This window comes from Opisthocomus hoazin, chromosome 5 (genome assembly GCF_030867145.1).
Source record: "Opisthocomus hoazin isolate bOpiHoa1 chromosome 5, bOpiHoa1.hap1, whole genome shotgun sequence".
Lineage (NCBI taxonomy): Eukaryota > Metazoa > Chordata > Aves > Opisthocomiformes > Opisthocomidae > Opisthocomus > Opisthocomus hoazin.
In genome coordinates this window covers 56,005,193-56,027,488 of record NC_134418.1, presented here as the reverse complement: position 1 = coordinate 56,027,488, position 22,296 = coordinate 56,005,193, and the positions used below count along the sequence as shown (strand labels likewise).

At 40.1% G+C, this 22,296-nt stretch overlaps 1 protein-coding gene across 9 annotated transcripts in view; it reads right to left on the bottom strand.

Moving 5' to 3' along the window:
• COL25A1 (collagen type XXV alpha 1 chain) overlaps positions 1–22,296 on the bottom strand; it is a 335,822-nt gene that overhangs the window by 113,013 nt on the left and 200,513 nt on the right. For all 9 annotated transcript variants that reach the window (XM_075421352.1, XM_075421360.1, XM_075421351.1 and 6 more), the window contains one exon: positions 20,678–20,695. In XM_075421352.1, coding sequence (XP_075277467.1) covers positions 20,678–20,695 — 18 coding nt within the window. The remainder of the gene's footprint in view (positions 1–20,677; positions 20,696–22,296) is intronic.

The window sequence follows — 22,296 nt, the reverse complement described above, 5'->3', positions numbered from 1 at the left end:
TTCCAGCACACAAATTTTTCATACAAAGTCTTCATCAATATCTGACAACTTTATTGTACCAGCAGTTAAAAACAGCTTTTCAAAAGGCCAAAAGAGCATTTCTGGTGTGAACATTCTCACAAGTCCCTGCAGTTGTATTTGCAACGCTTTTGCCTTCCACCAAGAGTCTAGAAAAACAAACAAACGATTGCAAACTAAAATAGCTCTTTTGGATGCTGGCGAAGAGAACCAATGGGGTTTCACTGAAAGAAAATTAATGCAATTCTTTTATGGCTTGTTTACTCATCTCTGGCTCTTCCCCTATTGTTTCAATTGTTTGCTATTGTTTTTGCAACTTTAAAAAGAAAATTCCTGTCCTCAGGCTTTGACATCTTCTTTCCATTTGTGCCGAGAAATTCTCCCAAGGTTTTTACTGCAGAATTTATTAGTGTATGTACACAGAGTGTAGGCAGGGAAGAAGCAAAATCTGAGGGAAAGTTGGGTTTGCGGGGGTGGGGTGTGATTAGGAGACAGATTTGCTTAAAGGAGGCAAGGTTTCTTCTGTTTAAGGGTATAGACACAAAGAACAGAGTGAGTAAAATAACACTAGCTTTGTTGGCCACAGCATAGACATCCTGCTTTTTTCCCAGGGAGACTTCTGTGCTTTCGTTTATGAGATGGCAGAGATCAAGCCGCTAGCTGCTGCACAAATGTGAAAGCATTTTGTGTAAGTTATATGAAACGTCTGAGGTCAGAGCATTTCTGAAATAACTTTACAGTGTTTTCACTGGAAACAGAGGCTCTTTTCTCAAAGTGTAATTATCTACTCCAGACTACTATACATTTCCAAGGAGAGTTTACAGCCTGTTTCACATAAGCAAGGCCTTGTAAATCACAAACACATGCAGAATCTGCATTCATAATTAGGCGACAAATACTACTGTTTTTAAAACAAGGTCTTCTAAAGCAGACTGAAAGGCCTCCAGGCACCTGCCAAGAACAAAGCTGAAATCAGGGTCAAATCCATTCAACAGCCATGTTCAGGATTACTGGCAGGTGACTTTTTTTTTTTTTTGCTCTCAAAATCCGATTTCCACTCTCTGATAAAATCTTTACACCATTATAAAGATGTGTACAAGAAATAGAAGGGCAAGAGAATGCAGTACTAGAAAACACAAGACTAATCCTTGCAGTCTTCATTCAGACAACATTCCCCTTAACGTAACCAAGTGTGATCAGCATCATTTTTCACACAGCTGGCATTTTATAATTAATTCCCTGAAAGACGCTAATTTTGTATTCCACTCTTTGGGCCACTGCCACCTTTATAGTTTTGTAACAGTTACATTCAGAGGACCTCTTAAAAAGTCAGTCGTTGATTTATATTGGTTTCATAAACATTCAAAATTATTTGAATTCTCTTTATAGACATACTCTCCCCATATTCCTATTGCTATAGATCTGCCTTTAAACGTATTACAGGCAGTTCTACCATGACTTCATCAAAAAGGCTCCAAGCATTGAGAGGAAAGCAGAACCGAAAATAGTAAGGGATTCTCAGGAAGGGGTTCAAAGAAACAGCAAAGTTTCTAGGTTCTGTAGAAAGGTCCGAAGTCAGGACAGAGGAATCCAGATTTTTAGTGACTGTTAGATAACCCACATGATGCTACTGCAAAAAGGACCTGCCATGTCCAGCACAAGCTGGCAACAACCAAGCAAGCAAAATCAGTTGGACTGTGACAGTCCCAGGCCAAGTGGGATCATCTGCCTTCAAGGCTCCTAAGGAACCTGAGATGTCAGACTCAGCAGCTTCCATCAGACAGAGCTACCACAGAAGACACAGAAAATAATAACCTTTTAGATACAGTCACTGCTTTTACGCATTTCAACCACAATAGCCATAGGCTAAGGCAATTTGGCAGCTAGAGGACTGCACGTAGCTTGCCATATTCAGCCTTCATTTTCATTTGGGATAAACCAGCATATAATGCATTCATCCCTACTAGCAGCTACAGCATCCACAGTAAGAGTGCAACTGGCCATCTAAGGGAATAGTGGCCTTGTGGAGATGAGCAGAAAAGCGAAGCAGACAGTCCAAAATCATCTAGACAAATTCAAAAAGGAAACCAATTTTCCAACTTAGTTAATCATGTCTTCACACCTAAATGATATGGAACACACTGCCTAAGTTAATTCAACTCCTGCAGTTTATTTTGAGGGTAAAAGGTGGTTTCAGTACACAACAACAAAATATTCAGTTACAAAAGAAAAACTCTTTCTTCCTTTGAAATTTAGCTTTCACAAATTACAAGTTCCAGACTGGGACAACAATCCCCAGTCTAACCTATAGTTGCTGCAACATATTAGGATCAGATATACTGAACCATAAGATAAGAGGTTACATGGAGTATTATGAAATGCAATACTATATCAAAGTTCCTACAGTAATTTTATTCTTGTGTCCACTATGCAAGCCCTGAACTACTGAGCAATGTGGTTTTGGCATTTGCTGAACTTGGCCATGTTTGCAGCCAGTGTTTATTTATGCTAGTTTACAATGCCAGTATCTCACCTTGCATCAGTTTTACAAGTGCTCACAAGAATTTCCAGTGAATCTGAACATGTTCTACCACTGAAATTATATTCTCTTTTCTTCTACGTATTTTGTTCTTCCCCTGGGATATGACTGATTTATGGTCAAAACTTTAAAGAAAAAAAACAACCCACCACCCAAAAGACACTTAACCAATCTTTCCTTTGCTCCTCTTATATTCTCAAGTTTTTGTTACAACATTCCAAGGCAGAGAAAAGGAAACCTGAATATTTGACACAATAACAGTGCCCGACTTCATAAACATTATGTAAATGCAAAATTGATATATATAACAATCTATATCAGCTCAGTTAACATTCACATCAACAAGTAAATTGTAAGTGAACCCTGCCATAAATTCATACAACTGTATTCAGAAGTCCGTGATTTATGTCAACATGTAAATCAGACAAGTTCATAAACTGCAGGCAGGAGAACACGATCTACCCAAAATGCATCAAGAAAGCATTTAGACTGTAATTTAGACATTCATTTCTCATGCAATGCTCTTGCTGAGATCAGGATAGGGGGCTTTCTTGTATTTTATAATGTTGCTCGCAAAAAATCATCAGATTGCATCACAAGCTGCAAAGGGATCACTGCTAACTGACTAGTTCAGTACCCAGGAAGATGCATAAGGCCTGGTGTCCCAAGCAAGGACCTGCTATGGGAGGTCTTCTCTGCCCTTCTCTGAAATACTTGCTTTTTTTGATCAATTAACAAGGCTGTCCTCTTCCCTCCCTTTTTCTCCCCTTCTACAGACAAACATGATGTTTTCCTTTGAAAACCTACAAAACTCAACACAAATAGTCCTATGAAGATTCTGTGGTACAGAGAGTATATGACCCATTGCGTAAGCATCAAAAATCAAGGACTGCTTTTACTATTGCCATAAATGAATTTCAGCAAGCATTATAATCTGAACCAACTGCTAAGTTTCTTGTGAATTGAGTAGCTGCCGTACATGCCAGAAAGACCAAAGATATGGTGACACAAAAACGTGTCACATTATTAAAGATAAGAAATTGGCTTCTGGTAAAGTCATAACCCTCCTGATTACCACTTACAGCTCAATGCACGTTAATACACGTACTTCCTGAATCTAAGCCCTCGTTGCCTTGTCCAAGTGTTAGACTTCTGATGCAATACTGTAAGAAAAAGACCACAAAGGAAATCCCACTCTACTAAACATGTAAAACAGCACATAAAAACACAGATGAGAAAATGTAATACTGCTAAGTCTCATTTTGTAAGAAAATATCTAGAGTTTCTGTTTTCATTAACACCATAGGTGCAGGGAAGATACAAACACATAATCTTGGTTACATCAAAAAGTCACAAACACACAAATTTTTGCTGGTGCTCAGAACTGCAGGAAGACATTTGAGAATACAACTCGTGCCCTACAGAACCGAAATTCATAAAACAGACTGAAAGTGAGATCTTTCTACTATTACTGTTACATTTGCTATTTCCAAACCGGTCTCAGGACTTTTTGGAGTTCAGTCTACGATTTTTAAAATATTTTTTCATGACAGTACATCAAAAAAATGGTTTCAGTGTTCAATACTTGGTTTACAAAACAATCCAAAAATAAGACATGTTTCTGATACAGACTGGTTCAGGCTTCCTACTCTCCCACCAGTCCTCCAGCAGATCCCGGTCTCATTACACTTCCATCTGAGCCTTGAAAAAGGATCACATGCTATCATAGAATCATAGAATAGTTTGGGTTGGCAGGGACCTTTAAAGATCATCTAGTCCAACCCCCTCTGCAACAAGCAGGGACATCTTAAACTAAATCAGGTTGCTCGGAGCTCCATCCAACCTGACCTTGAATGTTTTCAGGGATGGGGCATCTACCACCTCTCTGGGCAACCTGTTCCAGTGTTTCACCAACCTCATCGTAAAAAATTTCTTTCTTACATCTAGTCTAAACCTACCCTCTTTTAGATTAAAACCATTATCCCTTGTCCCATCGCTACAGGCCCTGCTAAAAAGTATAGTATGACCGAGATTAACTCCTCATTCTCTAGTATTTCAGGTAGGCTGTTCTGCACTCCTTTACTTTCACATAGCCTCCATACTTCGTACTCTTCCTTTCCTTGCATTTAGGACTGACACTTGGATTCCCACTCCACCCTATACTAGACTACTATGCAGTAGATTATTTTGTATGCCTGTTATATTCTTTCCAATAGGAATATAGATGTGTGTGTGTGTCTTCACATGTGTCTGTATGTATGACCATGCTGGTGATGGAATTTAAAAACAAGACCGAATTTCTGTATCAGCATTCACTCAGTAGTTGAGTGCTTATGCCACAAGTGACAGAAAAATTAATATATAGCATAGTAGCTATGGAACAGGCAAAAATGAGTCTGCTATCAATAGATGAAAATACCTATTATAAGTCATGGGCTTCTTAATAAGATTCAATAGTTTGTAAGATTCAATAACAAGAGAAAGCACAGTTGACTAGAGTCTTGTATTTTGGATACTAAATATTCACTGCAGTCAACAGAAATGATGCCACAGAAATTCCAAGGAACGATGAATTAAACAACTATAAAAGAGTATGTTTAGGGGACAAGAAGACAAAGAAGAATGAAAGGTTGCTTTCAAATTTTACAATAAAAAGAACTAGAGTGCAAAGAGTTTTCAAGGTATATTGCTTCACCTTTTCCTCAGAAGAATTGCATTTATTGTTGTGTCTAACTACTGAAGCAGGAAGGAAGTTACAGCTCTAAACAGTTTTTATTGCCACAGACTTCACGCCTATTATTTTGCATTTAACATTAAAAGGGATATGAAACAAAGCAGAAAAAATAACTAGCACTGCTTAACCTCCCAATTATCCCCATTTATTAAAATAACAATGGCAAAGTACCACTCCAGAAGAGTTTTCTGCACTCGCCAGCGACGGCTGTACCAGTAAGCAACCAACAAGCAGACTGTAGAGCTATTTTGCTCAAAAAAGCCTGGTATCAATCAAAACATTCTACTTTGTGGAAGCAATTAATATGCTCCAAAATCAAATGAGAACTTGGAAAAACAATAATAATAATAATAATAAAAAGTAAGACTTAAAAGGAAGACCAACATAGTCCAGTGGAATTTAGGACTTCTAAAACTGCAGGAATCATGGAAGCACATTCTGGCTTTTTTTCCCAACACAACAGAAATTGAAAAGAAAAAATTACACCTCCTGCCAATCAAACTTATGAAATCCTTTTTGCAGATTTTTGAGATAAAAAGACACCTTTAAATATTTTTTATACTTTCTTTGCTAGATTTTTATCCATAGGCCAGCGTTCTCATTTATTGCTAGAAGCTTAGTAAGAAAACAGCTCTTCACTGGGAGTTAACAGGTTCCTGTTATTTTTCAAAACAGTAGTTTGCATTCTAAAGTTTCAGTAATTTTTTACCTAAAACTTGAACAATCGCTTCTGTAATTCAAACACCTCTGGTGCTTCCCCTGTTGCTTAGTGGCCTGGTAGATAATTTAGCTGAAATGACAGTAGACTTTGCTCATATGGCCTTTTTTGTTTGACTTCAAAGAACCATTTTGATGAGAATGACAGGCTGAACTTCAAGCCATAGGAAGAAAACAGACAAAGGAAAAAAAAGGAAAGGAAGGGGTTTCAGAGCAATGGAGATTCACCACGGCCAGTCACTACCTATGAGAGAAATACCTGTGGTCATTGAAACATGTCTTCCAAGCTCCCCAGACTTCTGAATCTTTCAGCTTTACTGTCTCCATTACTACTGTGTAGAGAAACAGCATACAAGTACCTACCAGACAGATCCTTCTTTGACTGGATATTGGGTCAAGGAGAAGATTTATGTACTTCATTAACAGATGCTGCATAGGTTACAGTTCTACAGAAAAACCATAACCACACAGAAACAAATGACTGAAATGTCTGAAGAACTCTTTGTTCATCTACTTGAAATATGGACTAGTTTCAAAACAGGGCAGCTAGCGAAATAAAAGTAAGCCAATTCAAGGAAAAAAACCCAACTTGTTTGTTGTGACCCATACCCATTTCATTCTGTTTTCATAGATTCTCCCAGTTCCCCATCTCTCTCTTAGGAAGAAATTAAAAACAACCCAAAATTCATTATTGAAAGCACTAAGATTAATATCAACGAATCTGCTACTAAAACCCCAGTACCCTTTCTGAAGAATTTTGGCCCATACCTGCTATCATAACAAGGCATACTTACATTAAAAGTAATAAACACTGAACTTGTGTAAATGAGCAAAACTGGATAGCTCGCATACAAACAAGTTTTTGCAGCTAACATACATTTGCTGTATTTCAACGCTAAACTTAATTTCAGCAAATGGATTTTAACACTGAGTTTTAAATAGGGGAGGTGAATTCCATTCTTCCATTTACTGTGGTGAATCCACACTTGTTTCAGCAGCAATGCCCTGAGTTTCATTCAGTATTTCAAAGGCATGTCCTCCTGTACATGCATTCACAGAATCACAGAATGGTAGGGGTTGGAAGGGACCTCTGTGGGTCATCTAGTCCAACCCTCCTGCCGAAGAAGGGCCACCTACAGCAGGCTGCATAGGATCTAGTCCAGGCGGGTCTGGAATATATCCAGAGAAGGAGACTCCACAACATCCCTGGGACTCCACAACCTCCCTGGGCAGCCTGTGCCAGTGCTCCGTCACCCTCAGAGGGAAGAAGTTCTTCCTCCTTTTCAGACGGAACTTCCTGTGCTTCAGTTTGTGCCCATTGCCCCTTGTCCTGTCGCTGGGCACCACTGAAAAGAGTCTGGCCCCATCCTCTTGACACCCACCCTTGAGATATTTATAAGCATTTATTAGGTCGCCTCGTAGCCTTCTCTTCTTCAGGCTGAACAAGCCCAGCTCCCTCAGCCTCTCCTCGTAGGAGAGATGTTCCAGTCCCCTCACCATCCTTGTAGCCCTCTGCTGGACTCTCTCCAGTAACTCTTCATCTTTCTTGAAGTGGGGAGCCCAGAACTGGACACAGCACTCCAGATGGGGCCTCACTAGGGCAGTGTAGAGGGGAAGGAGAACCTCCCACGACCTCCTGGCCACACTCGTCCTAAGGCATCCCAGGATTCCATTAGCTTTCTTGGCAGCCAGTGCAACTTTCATGCATTGTTTTTTCTTTTCCAAACTGTACTCTCAGTACAGGATACATTTGCTCATTCAAGGTAGTAGAATGCCAAAGAAAGATCTAGACATTCTTTTAGTGTTGTCTGCAAACACTAAAATGCTACTGTAAAAGAAGTGGTGTGTTAGATTACTTAAATCATAAATGGTCAAAAGAAAATGGCAGTTAAAGATTAGTATAAAGCCATAGCTGTGTAAAATATATACCAAGGGACAGAAAAGCTTCTGAGACTGCAGTATAACCTCCACAGACTAAAAGCAATGAAATTATTTCACAGCCTAAGTAACTTTTTAAATTTGAGGCTATGCTAATGCTTGAGAAAAACAGATTTTAGTGCAATACCAACACATATTTCTCCAAGGATCTTATCCTTCTTTCCTTCCTGTTCCCCCCTTGCACATCCCATAGTCCCTTAAACCATTTCTGTGCATGCCAGGCTCCATCGGTACCCAAACAAGGCTTTTTACAAGAACTGCCTGACAAATGTAATGATAAAAGCTACACTGCACAAATCCATCTGAGGCAACTTGTAAGTACTAGGTCACTGCAAATGTCTCCAAACTATTGTAGCTACAAGTCATTGCTAAAAGAGGCAAAGACCTGACACTCTAATTCATAACAGTAGTCTTTATAGGGATGTGTCAATCCTTAATCATAGATTAATTTATTCGAAGCCAGTGAGTCTATAGAAATAAAAGCACATAAAAATAGCATATAAAATACGTGCTACAACAAGACAAACAAATGCTAGAAGAATAACTAAACCTTTAATTTATCTTCCTCAATTTCCTCATCTACAACAGAGGAAAACAACAATGACGTACTTCATTGTACGAATAGTTCAAGCTATTTCGAGAACTGTTCAGATATGTAAAGTTTGAGTTGAAACACTGGATAAATGCATAGGAATTTTTATATCAACTACAAACATACACACACTTTTATACATAGACATACATAAAAGTGAGATGACTGAAGATATTTTTGTGACCTTTAAGGCTGCCAACATCTTTCTACAGGAAGCAATATTAGAAAACATAAAGTTTATTAAAAACAAAACAGTTTTATCCTCAAGACTAATAGTTTGGTCTACAAAATTCAGAACATCTTCAGGGGAAATTACACACATATGTATATGTACACTTAAATGGATATTCATTCTTTTTGGCAAATGATCACTAACAGACATAGTGTGCAATATAACTGGATTGTATTTCTGAAAATATGTGATTCTTTTACATGTTTCTCAGCAGCTCAAAACTCTTGAATGTTACTGATGGATCTCAGCAAAAAAGGTTATTAGGAACTCCTATGCCATTGCAGGAAGAGGCAAACCATTTTTCAAATGTAGAATTCTGGATTAAAGCTCACAAACAGAATGGACACTTCCACACCATGCCTGTTAAATGACATTGCTGGCAGTACACAAAATAGTCCAATGAGAGGAATTGCTGCATTTTCTATTTTTAATTCTTTCTGTCCTCCAAACTTGACTCATACTTACAGGAAAGAACAGCACATCATCATAGCTCTTCATGCCAGCACCAATTCAATATAAAGAACCTGAAGCACTTCTACTAACATTGAAGGCTGCTTAAAGTCAAATTTCAGTTGACAAAAGTGTCATTTTATAATGGAAAAACACAAATTTTGAAGCTTCCGTCTGGCAGCCTGAGATCCAAATCTCCTAGGTCTGTTCTAGTTTGCAGGACTTTAAGCTTCCAGCACAAAAAGTCAATCATGGCTCTGGACTGATAATATGTGATCAAGAAAACTCTGATATTTTGAAAACCTTGGAAAAGCTAAGGTCTTAGACATCACAGTGTTACCTTTAAGTCACCATAAGCTGGATGAAATACACATTTTTATAACTCTTCTTTTTTTTTTTTTTTTTTTAATTAAAGCTAGTGAAACTGCTGGGATCTGCAACAAATTGAACTGGAATTCAAAGCTGAAATACAGCATGAGGATCAGTAAAAACAATAAGCCAGCAGGAGTTTAATATTGAATTAAAAACATGTGCAGCAGGATAGTAAAATACTATATAATATTCTTGAACACAGTGCAATACTTTGCTTTGACATAATCCCTAATAAAATACAGAACACACTAGTGTATTTCTGCCATCTGTAGAATAGGATGAAGAAAATACAAACGTCATTTGATAAAGGAATGATTTAGAAATACAAGAAATATTTCTTCATTACATTTTGACAGCTCTTTGTATATCTCATAATGGAACCACAGTACTAGGCTTGCAATTGCTTTTTTGTACTCATATGTACTCTGATAAGCTAAGCAATGCTATACCACATTAAGGCTTACAAGTCATTTTTGCTTCACAGTCCTTCACTTGCTGTTAGAAGATCTAGCATGCCCTGGTGACAACTGCAACTTCTAGACGAATAGGTGGAATCCTAATGTGTGACTCCCCATAACAATTATGCTATGGGGAATCACATAGCATAGGTAACGAGTGAATCAGACCTTCATGTTTATTAAAACAAACAAAATTATTTTCAGAAATTAATGATGCCACCATAAAGAAAAGTTTCTACAAATAGAGGGCTCTCTTTTATATTTTCTTTTAGAGGTGGTTTTTTTTTGTTTTGGTTTTTTTTTTTTTTTTTTTTTTTTATTCTAGGACTTGGTTTTTCAGAGCAACAGTACCATAAATGGTCACTATGTTAACTATGAAATAAGGGGATCAACTTCTAAAAGTTTTGGGCCAAACAACTTAAACTGCTCCAAGAATCCATCTTCCAAGCTTTCTTCATCTATTGCATACAGCTACTCTGGAGGGAGATCCTCAGGTTTAGTAAAACAAGCTGCCTCCACAACAACAGAACCTTTTTTACCAGGGCATCCAGAGCTGACACTACCTTACATGAAGAGCCCTTTCCACAGAATTCTGTACAATGAATATTCTTATTTTTGTGTTCATAGAAATTCAAAACCTAGTCTGAATGGGAACTGTTAAATTAATAGATTTCAAATCTGATTTTTTTTCTGAATTAGGTAAACAAATCAGAAAAAAATTAACAGTTCCAGGAAATGCTGTGGGACATTGGAACATCTTGCTATCTCAGCACAAGATTTCCAGAGACAGTTACTGAGATCACAACCCAAAAGCATGCCTATCAGAGGAGGTAAAAGAACACAGTTGCACAGCTGGGGTAGGAGTCTGGCCTCTGCTTTGACCATCTGACGTTAGATGCACAGAGGTCTAACAAGTCTGATTTTCCCCAACTAAGTTCACTTAACAGGGTACTGTAGGGAAGTCATTAATCTATCATTAGAGACTCCTTCACAAATACTGGCAAAAGGGTGGGAAAAGACAAGTGCAAAAACATGTTCAAAGTGGAGCACAATATCCAATGCTACAAGAATTTTCCTTGTTGATGCCTGGAACTTCTTCCCCTCAGGATTTTTAAATTTTGTGCGGTGCTTCCATAGTCTCGGTACAGCTGACAGTCCAGCATAACTTGCCCCTAAATCTCTAATTCTGTGCTCTCTTCTTCACAAAGCAAGGAGTCCTCTCATTTGCACTAATGCCATCTGCTTAGCTGAAGAGGCACATCCGCAGCTATCCTGGTTTACACATGTACCTAAGTCTACCAGGGTAAACTGTAGTGTTATGTATTTTAAAAGTGCTTATTGTTGTCGTCAATTTCTTTCAACAAAATTAACTTCTGCTTTATTACATACAAAACTGAGAAAGCAACATACTTCAAAACAATTGAATACATTAACTCCTTTGGGAAAGATATATTTTTTATATCTTTTGTATCACAAACAATTATGTACACAGCAGACAGTAAATGAAGTTTTGAGCATGATTTCTCCTCCTACATTCTCTGATGTGATTCAAAATGACTGAGATAAATGGTTATAAACCTGATGGCAGACAAGAGCTAGATCCTTGCTTCTTATTTGTCAACTAACATAAAATGAAAAGCCATTATGATGGCATTTGTTTCTTTGGGTTCACAAGTCAATATGGGAAGAGTGTTTCCTAAAAAGATCGCACAATTTTGATAGTGTTCAGGAATTCTACTACAGCTTGAGAAAGGAAGGAAAATGGTAAACAAGTGGTAAATGTCTGCCTGCTAAATACATATGAGACAGTACAAGCTTGTTTATTTACGTGATACCATCAGTTAAGATTAATTTCTGATCTCAAAACTGATAGCAAAATGTTGTTAGCAGCACTGGGATCAAGTATTTGGCCTTGTTATTGGTACAGATGTAAGTAAGAAACACTTCTACATACTGTGTTTGGCTGTCTTCCTATTTCTACCTGGCCATTAGATGAGACTAATTATTTTTTAGAAGACACTACAATATTCTATTTCTAAGGTTGTGTATGAACTCAAGCTCTCAGGTTAAGCTTAAGCTTATTTTGATTTACACAGGTAATTAGTTTGGACTTGATAGCAGTAGTTGGTAGCAAAGGTGTCGTGTGCATATGAAAACTTAAACACTACAGAAGTTTTAAAATCACTTCAGAAGAATGTCTTCGAAAGACAAATAAACCTGTTATTTATTCTCTTTCGGCACTTGTCCTTCTTTACCAAAGCCTAACTATTCATTCCTACTTGAAAATACACTTCCTCCTTAACTTACAGTACCTGCCTTGACATGACGTCAAGGTTCTATTTGGCTGTATTGAACACCCATTGACATCCGTAATACCTAGGGCAGGACAGGGACAATGCAGTAGCTCTTTGCACTGTTTACATGCTAGTGAAGACACTTCAGAAGAAATAAAAAACTAAACCCAAATCTTTAGATGCAAAATGGTATTTGGCTCCCTTTAAATGAAAAATCACAGTAACCAAGTGCATCCCCCCATGAATTTAAACCAAATTCTAACTCATATTCTGATTTCTATATAAGTAAGTACAGTTTTACATAAGGAATTAAGAAGGAACTAAGACACAAAAAGTTTATTGAGGGAATTTCATAGCCTACACTGAAATAATGGCCTGATGGCATATGACAAAGCACGTACATACACACATAAATCTATAAAACAAAGCTAACATCACTCCATATTTGCCTAGAAAACAAAAATTTGAGTGACTGTACCTGTTCTTTGTTAACAAACCAATAGTTCAAAACTGACAGCAAAATCTGACCTGCAACTTGTAACTCAAAAGCAGACTAGCATTTGCATATTCAAACTGAGTCATACAATCTTTCAGCAGGATCAGAAGCTTACAAAGCAGCTTAGAGTATCAGCTGCTAGAAGACGAAACACTCCACAAGATCATTCTCTAGAGTATGAACAGCTGATGGCTATCATAAACTATTTCGCCAGCCTTATGGTGATTCTGTCCTTCATAAGGGTATTTCTTGCCACCTTCCTCCATTCTCCACACAAGCAGAGAGACTCTAGGCATTCCTAAAAGCAGACTGCTGGGAACAAGGAACATGGAGCTTAAACCTCAATTTATAGTGATCAGAACAACAGAAGCATGTCCAACTCTAAGGGTCTGACAGGTAGAGCCCACTTCTACAGCATTAGTTAACTGGACATGATATGTACCTTGCCCATAGCTTAAAAAGCCGTCAAAACACACACATGATCATCTGACCTTGTGTGCGAGGGTGAGAGTTGAGTGACACTCAACTGTCCCAGTACTGAATGGCATGTGCTAACTGAGACATCATTTAACAAATCTTGGAGTGCAGATGGATATCCAAATCACCAAAATTGAAAGGGAAATGCAGCAGGACTTCAAATACACTTTCTTTACACAACCCCCTTCCCATCCTTGCTGCTGTCAGATACTCAACTCTTTCCTAATGTGTAGGATTCTCTCTACCATCACAGTGTTCTCTAGGCAGTGATAAACAAATCTCTTACACACACTGCTGCCATCCAAAACAGCTCAAAGCTATAGCATATGTCCTGCTGGATATTTTTCGCAGGCCTTGACAAAACACAGAAAACAAAAAAGTTAAAATGGTTCCCATCAGCTCTGTTGACAGCACAAGCCAGTAATAGCCTGTCTAACCATGAATCAGAATCTCTGCCATCAGAAATTAAAAATAGTCTAGTCACATACCCTGGAGCTTGACGGTGAAAAAGACACATGCATATATTTGTCACCAGAATTGCTATGGTAACCCTTTATCATGCACACAACATAACATCACTTCCATAGACATTTCACATACAGGAAAACAGGAATGTCATGAAAACAAGTATCTATCATTAGTATTTTGTCCTTTTCTAACGCAGATTTGAATGGCTGCCAAAGAGAAGGGCGAAGCATCTGTGGGGCTGCTATATCTCAGAGCCCCACACAGAGAGTGATCATGTACGCTGACATGACAGAGAAAGTATGTTGCATTAGAGATAGGCCAGTGTGAGGATATTGCCACGAGGAAGAAAACAATTGACTGAGACAGTCACACCAAAACACCACCCTGCCCCACATTTATACTTGTTAATAGTTTTACTTCACAGGGTTTTGTAAAGGATCATTTTGTCTTCCTTCACCGTAATACTAACTGCACTGTTTTCTAATATTTGTATGAACTTCACTTCTAAACAGCAAAATATATTAAAAATAACAAGCCTTTTCTCGTTACTCAGATAGTACATTCCTTGTGGAATTAACTTTAGACTAGAAGTTAACTCTGCTCTTTGCCAAACATGAATACTTCCATTACATTAAATAGGAGATGTATGTGCAGAATTCGGTTGTATAGGTTTATTGGGAAAATAAACCTTTCTGGTACAAGCTAATCTAAATATGTATTTACATTATAAACAAGAAAAAGCAGCTGTTCTTTGGGGTGACTCAAAAGCCAGAATTTAGGTTTCAGCAAAAATATTAAAAATTTTATTATTTGCTCTTCTACAAAGAAGCTCAGTTTACATAGTATTAGAAACAGCTTTTTTTTTTTCTTCAACAGAAAACCAAAATAATAAGGTACTTTACTTTTTTAAAGTTATGCTAGAAATCGTTTAGCTATTCATCATGGTCTCTACCTTTCAGTGATGCAACAGAACCACAAGATTTTCTCTGAAGAAACGCTTGTCAGTTATAATAAAGCTTTGTTTTACTTAAAACAGGAAAATATGAAACAAAATTATATTTTGTGGTGTCTTTTTGAAGAAAAGAAGCAGTAAGAATTCAAAGATAAAAAGGTAGGAGATGTTACTGATCTTTTATGAATTTGTATTTGTACCTAGTAGTTATGTACTTTTTGGGTGAACTTAGTGTGCACTTTTTTAATATCATAGCAAAAAAGAATAGGTGTTAATAAAACACTGAGTGTAAAAGGATTAGAATTTATCTTTGATTTTAGTGTAGACTTACACGGCTATGACACCAAGAACTTTCTAAGTGCTTCTTTAGTCAGAATAGCAATCCTAATCTTTGAAGCCAGGAAGCCTTTACTTATAACCAAATCGACCAACACGTTTCATTTCAGATTTCTCATGGACACAGTTAAGACTGGGAAAATTACTGACAATCACGGGTGGCTAGAATTTCTGCAAATAGTTTTTTAATGAGAAATTGAGGGGGTTTTACTTCTTTTATCCGTATGTTAACAGGTTCTGTTTTATACTGATACTTTAAAAATAATTTTCAAAAGTCTTGAGATTTTCAGCCACAGCTTTCAACATTTTTAAAATGCTGTCTCATGAAGTTATCTGGATCTGGGTTTCAGTTTATGAGGAAAGACATCTAAATGTACAGCCCACAAGTAGTTGCCTAAGACATATAGATGTCAACATAGGCTAAAGAGCAATTCAGCAGAATGGTTATTAGATTCAGTAGCTGCCTATAATCACAGAATCACAGAATCACAGAATCACAGAATAGTAGGGGTTGGAAGGGACCTCTGTGGGTCATCTAGTCCAACCCCCCTGCTGAAGCAGGGTCACCTACAGCAGGCTGCACAGGACCCCGTCCAGGCGGGTCTTGAATATCTCCAGAGAAGGAGACTCCACAACCTCCCTGGGCAGCCTGTTCCAGTGCTCCGTCACCCTCAGAGGGAAGAAGTTCTTCCTCATGTTCAGACGGAACTTCCTGTGCCTCAGTTTGTGCCCATTGCCCCTTGTCCTGTCACTGGGCACCACTGAAAAGAGCTTGTCCCCATCCTCCTGACACCCACCCTTCAGATATTTGTAGGCATTTATAAGGTCCCCTCGCAGCCTTCTCTTCTTCAGGCTGAACAAGCCCAGTTCCCTCAGCCTCTCCTCGTAGGGGAGATGCTCCAGTCCCCTCACCATCCTCGCAGCCCTCCGCTGGACTCTCTCCAGTAGCTCTTCATCTTTCTTGAACTGGGGAGCCCAGAACTGGACACAGTACTCCAGATGAGGCCTCACCAGGGCAGTGTAGAGGGGAAGGAGAACCTCCCTCCTCCTGCTAGCCACACTCTTCTTGATGCACCCCAGGATCCCATTGGCTTTCTTGGCAGCCAGGGCACACTGCTGGCTCATGGTTAACCTGTCGTCCACCAGGACACCCAGGTCCCTCTCCGCAGAGCTGCTCTCCAGCAGGTCCACCCCAAGCCTGTACTGGTGCATGAGGTTGTTCCTCCCCAGGTGCAGGACCCTGCACTTGCCCTTGTTGAACCTCATCAGGTTCCTCTCTGCCCAGCTTTCCAGCCTATCCAGGTCACGCTGAATGGCAGCACAGCCTTCTGGTGTATCTACCACACCTCCCAGTTTGGTGTCATCAGCAAACTTGCTGAGGGTACATTCTAACTCTTCATCCAGGTCGTTGATGAAGAAGTTAAACAAGACTGGGCCCAGTACTGACCCCTGGGGGACACCACTTGTCACCAGCCTCCAACTAGACTCAGCGCCGCTGATGACAACCCTCTGAGTTCTGCCATTCAGCCAGTTCTCTATCCACTTCACCGACCCCTCATCCAGCCCACACTTCCTCAGCTTCCCTAGGAGGATATCATGGGAGACTGTGTCGAAAGCCTTGCTGAAGTCAAGGTAGACAACATCCACGGCTCTCCCTTCGTCTACCCAGCCAGTCATGTCATCGTAGAAAGCTATCAGATTGGTCAGGCATGATTTCCCTTTGGTGAATCCATGCTGACTACTCCTGATAACCTTCTTTTCTTCCACTTGCTTCATGATGGCCTCCAGGATAAGCTGCTCCATCACCTTTCCCAGGATGGAGGGGAGGCTGACCGGCCTGTAGTTCCCTGGGTCCTCCTTCTTGCCCTTTTTGAAGATTGGAGTGACATTGGCCTTTCTCCAGTCCTCGGGCACCTCTCCTGTCCTCCAGGACCTCTCAAAGATGATGGAGAGTGGCTCAGCAATGACATCCGCCAGCTCCCCCAGCACTCGTGGGTGCATTCCATCGGGGCCCATGGATTTGTGGACGTCCAGATTGCTTAAGCGATCCCTCACACAGTCCTCCTCAACCAAGGGAAAGTCGTCCTCTTTGTAGGCTTCTTCTTTTACCTCCGGGGCTTGGGATTCCTGAGGGCCAGTCTTAGCACTGAAGACTGAAGCAAAGAAGGCATTCAGTAGCTCTGCCTTCTCCGCATCCTCCGTCACCAGGACACCCGCCTCATTCAGCAGCGGCCCCACGTTGTCCCTAGCCTTCCTTTTGCTGCTGATGTAGTTGAAGAAGCCCTTCTTGTTGTTTTTGACATCCCTTGCCAGCTTCAATTCCAGGTGAGCCTTGGCCTTCCTTGTCGCATCCCTGCATGCTCTCACCACATTTCTGTACTCTTCCCAAGTGGCCTGTCCCTCTTTCCACATTCCATGGACCTTTCTCTTCTGCCTGATCTCTGCTAGAAGCTCCTTATTTAACCATGCAGGTCTCCTGCCTCCTTTGCTCGATTTCTTTCTCAGGGGGATGCATTGCTCCTGTGCATGGAAGAAGTGTTGTTTAAAGAGCGACCAGCACTCATGGACCCCCCTGCCTTCGAGAGCCCTGGCCCACGGGATTCCTCCCAGTAGCTCCTTGAAGAGGGCAAAGTCAGCCCTCCTGAGGTCCAGGGTTTTGACCCTGCTTATCGCCCTGCTTCCTCCACGCAGGATCCTGAACTCGACCATTTCATGGTCACTGCAGCCGAGTCCACCTCCAACCTTCACATCCTCCACCAGTCCCTCCTTGTTTGTTAACACGAGGTCCAGCAGCACACCTTTCCTTGTTGGTTCCTCCACCACTTGCATCAGAAAGTTATCATCGATGCTCTGTAGGAACCTCCTGGATTGCGCCTGCCTAGCTGTATGGTCTTCCCAGCTGATGTCAGGGTGGTTGAAGTCCCCCATGAGAACCAGGGCCTGTGACTGTGAGGCTGCTTGCAGCTGCCTGTAGAAGGCCCCATCAACCTCCTCCTCGTGGTCAGGGGGCCTGTAGTATACACCCACCGTAATGTCACCCTTGTGAGCCTGTCCCTTAATTCTAACCCACAAGCTTTCAACTCGTTCCTCATTTGCCCCCAGGCCAAGCTCAATGCATTCCAGTTGCTCCCTCACATATAGAGCAACTCCCCCTCCTCTCCTTGTTGGTCTGTCTCTCCTAAAGAGTCTGTAGCCATCTATGACAGCATGCCAGTCATGCGAGTTGTCCCACCACGTTTCTGTGATGGCGACCAAGTCATAGCCGTCCTGCTGTATAATGGCTTCCAGCTCCTCCTGTTTATTGCCCATGCTACGTGCATTGGTGTAGACACACTTGAGCTGGGCTGTCAATCTCACCCCTGGCCTTGGCATTCCAAGCCTAGGCTCATCCCTAGTGATCTATAATTAAGAGGCATGAATGCATGCAACTAGTGTCACGTGAGAGGTTCCCTGGGTATCCAAGACAGCTGCCCATGACTGACAGATACAACAATGGTCCAGCACAGACTCCAGCCCTTGTACATTCAACAGTCAGCGGCTAGGCTGGAGACCCTGGATCATCTCACATAGGAACAAATGCCTGTATGCAGGGAATGTCACTGAGCCCTAGGAGTTTACAATGAGCTGACGAGGTCTCTAGGTACACTGAATGTTTACTCAACCTTCACTGGCTACAAAGAGTGTTTACACACTTCACATGTCAACACCCACACACAAGCTTCTGGGTTTAGGCCTCTTGATCTAGAGCTCAATCCTGCTCTGTCTCATGCCGTTAAAACTTCATCACCAGTGCCCTTACAAGAATTATCCCTGGACTCCATGAGCCAGTTAAAATGACAAAGTACGTACACATCCTCCTGCTATAATACGACCATATCAGCTGAAACAGTGGAAAAGGCAACATTAAGAACGGAAGAGTGTTACTCAGAATAATGGCAATGGCACAGAGATGAGCATTTCCACTGGAACTACTGAAGTTAGGATGTAAGAATTCTCATCCTAAATCTTGTTGGGCCTCGTACCTTGTACCTGTTTTTTGTATAATCATTCAAAGCACAGAGAAATTGATACAGTTGGGGGGGAGGTATTTTTAGAGGGTTTTTCCTATGGTTTGCACCCACTTCTCTTATAATTGTGACAAGATCTCTCTGCCTTTCTGCCCTTGAAACACACTGAATGCTGCCATCTCCATTGTGTTTTTTTGCCTACAGCTACCTCAGGGCATTTCATGTAGAGATATGAGCTGCAAAGACTGAGAAGCTGCTTACAAGCATCAAGCAAGAGACGCTCTCCAAGCAACTGAAATATGGGAGGTGGGGGTCCAAACCCAGAGGGAAAACACATGGGTGGCAGCACAAGTCAACATCAACTAGAGGGCAACCCACAGGTTCGAGTCACAGCCTCAGGTCCTCAACAGAGCTTGTTCAGAGGAGGAGTGCCACACAGAATTACAATCTCTCTCTTCATTGACCCCTAGCAACACAGAGGCTGAAGGTACCTCTCTGTGTAGGCCACAAATCAAGAGCCTACTGTGAAATATAAGTGCTGTGGGAGGTGGTCATTTCCCATATCATACAGACTACTTATATAATACTATTAAATGGAGCCTGGCACCTCAAGGATATTAGGCATTCAAACTGAGTGGGATGAGGGCTTGTAACACAAACTGTATTTCGAGAGAAAACGATGGTTAGAAACAAAAAAAATCTGAGGAAAACGCTTGCTTCCAGTAAAGGAAAGCCTAACTTCAACAAATTACCTGGCTGTAAAGCTTTGACTTTCAATTATGATTCTGAAATATAAAAGGCCCTCACAGAAATCCTGGTTCAGGCAATTCACTTGCGCTAATAAGATGGTCCACAGACCAGAGTTTACTTCCCATAATGTATCTTCAGTAGGCAAAAAGGTAGAGGTTTTCAACGGATTTCACTAAGTTTGGCTTTAGTATTGGATTTTTCCCCCTCTATTTCCTTGCTCTTCCACATTTCTATACCACTCTAACTCAAATACTTTACATTTCATTTTTGCTGTACCTAATGTTTCCTTTCTGCTGGTCAATTTCTACCTTAGAAGTGAAGTGAGATCCCTAGGTTTCCACATCTTCAATTACAGATCACAAGACAAAGTTCTACTATTCTTAAATAAAGCAGAACTAATTCAAAGCAGTGTGTATAATTAATCAAAATAGCTAGCAGTGCAATATTTAAAATAACTGAGGGCTGCCTGGATTATAGAAACATTATTAACATGCGATTAATAAGCAGTTGAAGTATTACATTTGCTACACACTTGCTAAGTTATTTCATCTTGCTTTAAAGTTAGGTGGCAAAGTTTCAAGCCATAGTTAGGGGATTTGCTTTATTCAGTATTATGTTGTTACCCCCACCATCTGGTCAAACAGCTGAGAGAACTCAGACAACCATATGAGGGGGCCCATCTTTCTCTCTTGGCAAATATTGGCCTTTCTGAACTATGCAACGGTTACCAGTTTCTAGCTCTTTACAGTAGGATTAAAAAACACATCAAAATACTTTGTAGATAACCTGAGTTTGGTGTGACCTGTAATTAGCCTTAATTTATGTAGAAAAATAAGATGGCACTTACTTGAGGACCAGGCTGACCCTGAAAAAAAAGAAAAAGATAAGGTTACGGAAAGTTATGACAAGGATTAAGTCCTTAAATAGTAGCAAATAGTTACAGTACTCTCTAATAAGGAGGTAACAAAAAAATCCAGTAACTGTACTGAAGTCAGATTCTGGACTCTTAAGTCTATAGTAAATTTGAATGTTTTAATTCAAACTGATGAGCTTTCTTGCAATTAACTGATTCCAGAAATAAATTACAATAACCCATCATGGAACATGCCTTTGAGAAACTTTATAATTTAGATAGTCAGAACAATACAATTTAGATATGAAAGAAAGACCTAATTCAGTCATTCTTGAGTGAGAAAGAATGCACAGATGTTGAGCTGATTCAGAAGTAAGTATTGTGCACTTTTTCTCTATTATGGCTCACCCCCATGTTTCAAGGAGGTGCTAATTACTGCCTATTGAATGAACAAAGTCTAAAAACTGTAGGAACGCACTGCTGGGCAAACAAAAGGCTTTTTGCCACTACCGCAAGCACCGCAGTTTTAAGCAAGTATAACCGATATTTAAACCAGTAAGTCAGCAGTAGATGAACCCTTGTCAGTCAGCCCAAGAGGTAACTGATACATTTCCTCTCCCTTATTTATCATCAACACCTTTGGACCACCCCTGGTCAAACGGAGAGGCACCCTTCGCACACTGAGGAGGTGTATGTATCTCTAGTTGCTGCAAGCCCTCACAGAGCAGACTTCCTACCACTAAGGCCCCTAGCCTAGGAAAGCCAGTGCAAGTCACCAGTTATTCTAGTCCACTCATTACAAATTATTTGCATGAAGCAGAGATATATTACAAAACAGTATAGTAGTTGTGACTATGAACTACAATTGCCCAGACAATCAGCTCATCTTATAGGACAGACAAATACTTATGTATTTCTCCCTATAAAGAGAGAATTTCTTCAACTTCTAGAGCTAGCTTAGCTTCTAGTGTTTTATGACATTTCAGTAATATTTCAGTTGAATTGAAACTACATTCCCATTTGCTAAAAGAAACTGATCCTGGAGACTTCTTATAAGTCTTATAAAACCTCTTCACTTTAGCTAGAAGGTACTGCTACACAGAGTTGAAACTTTTCCATCTGAACATCAGGGAACACTATTTTACTGTGAGGGTAACCAAGCACTGGCATAGGATGCTCAGGGAGAATGTGCAATCTCCATCCTTGGAGATATTCAAAAGTCTTCTGGACATGATCCTGGGCAACCTGCTCTTGATGGCTCTGCTTGAGCCAGATGACCTTCAGAGGTCTCTTCCAACTTCAACCATTCTGTGATTCTGTGTGATTTAAAGGTGGGGAGGGAGCATTTCAACTGGAAACTATTATCTACAAGAAAAGCAGCTGAAGAAAAATGCTTTTTTTAGTAACTAATAAGACTTTTTTGTGCTAAATTAAAACCCAGAAAACCATATTTTAATTCACATGCAAGTTTTTAAAGATTCTTTTAAAAATCTAAATACAAGAAAAAAATCTAAACATAAGAAATATTAGAAACAAAATTACAGAGGAATCACGATAATCATGATAAAATACAGAATTCCTGTGGCTATTGAATCCTTACACTGAAGGCAGCC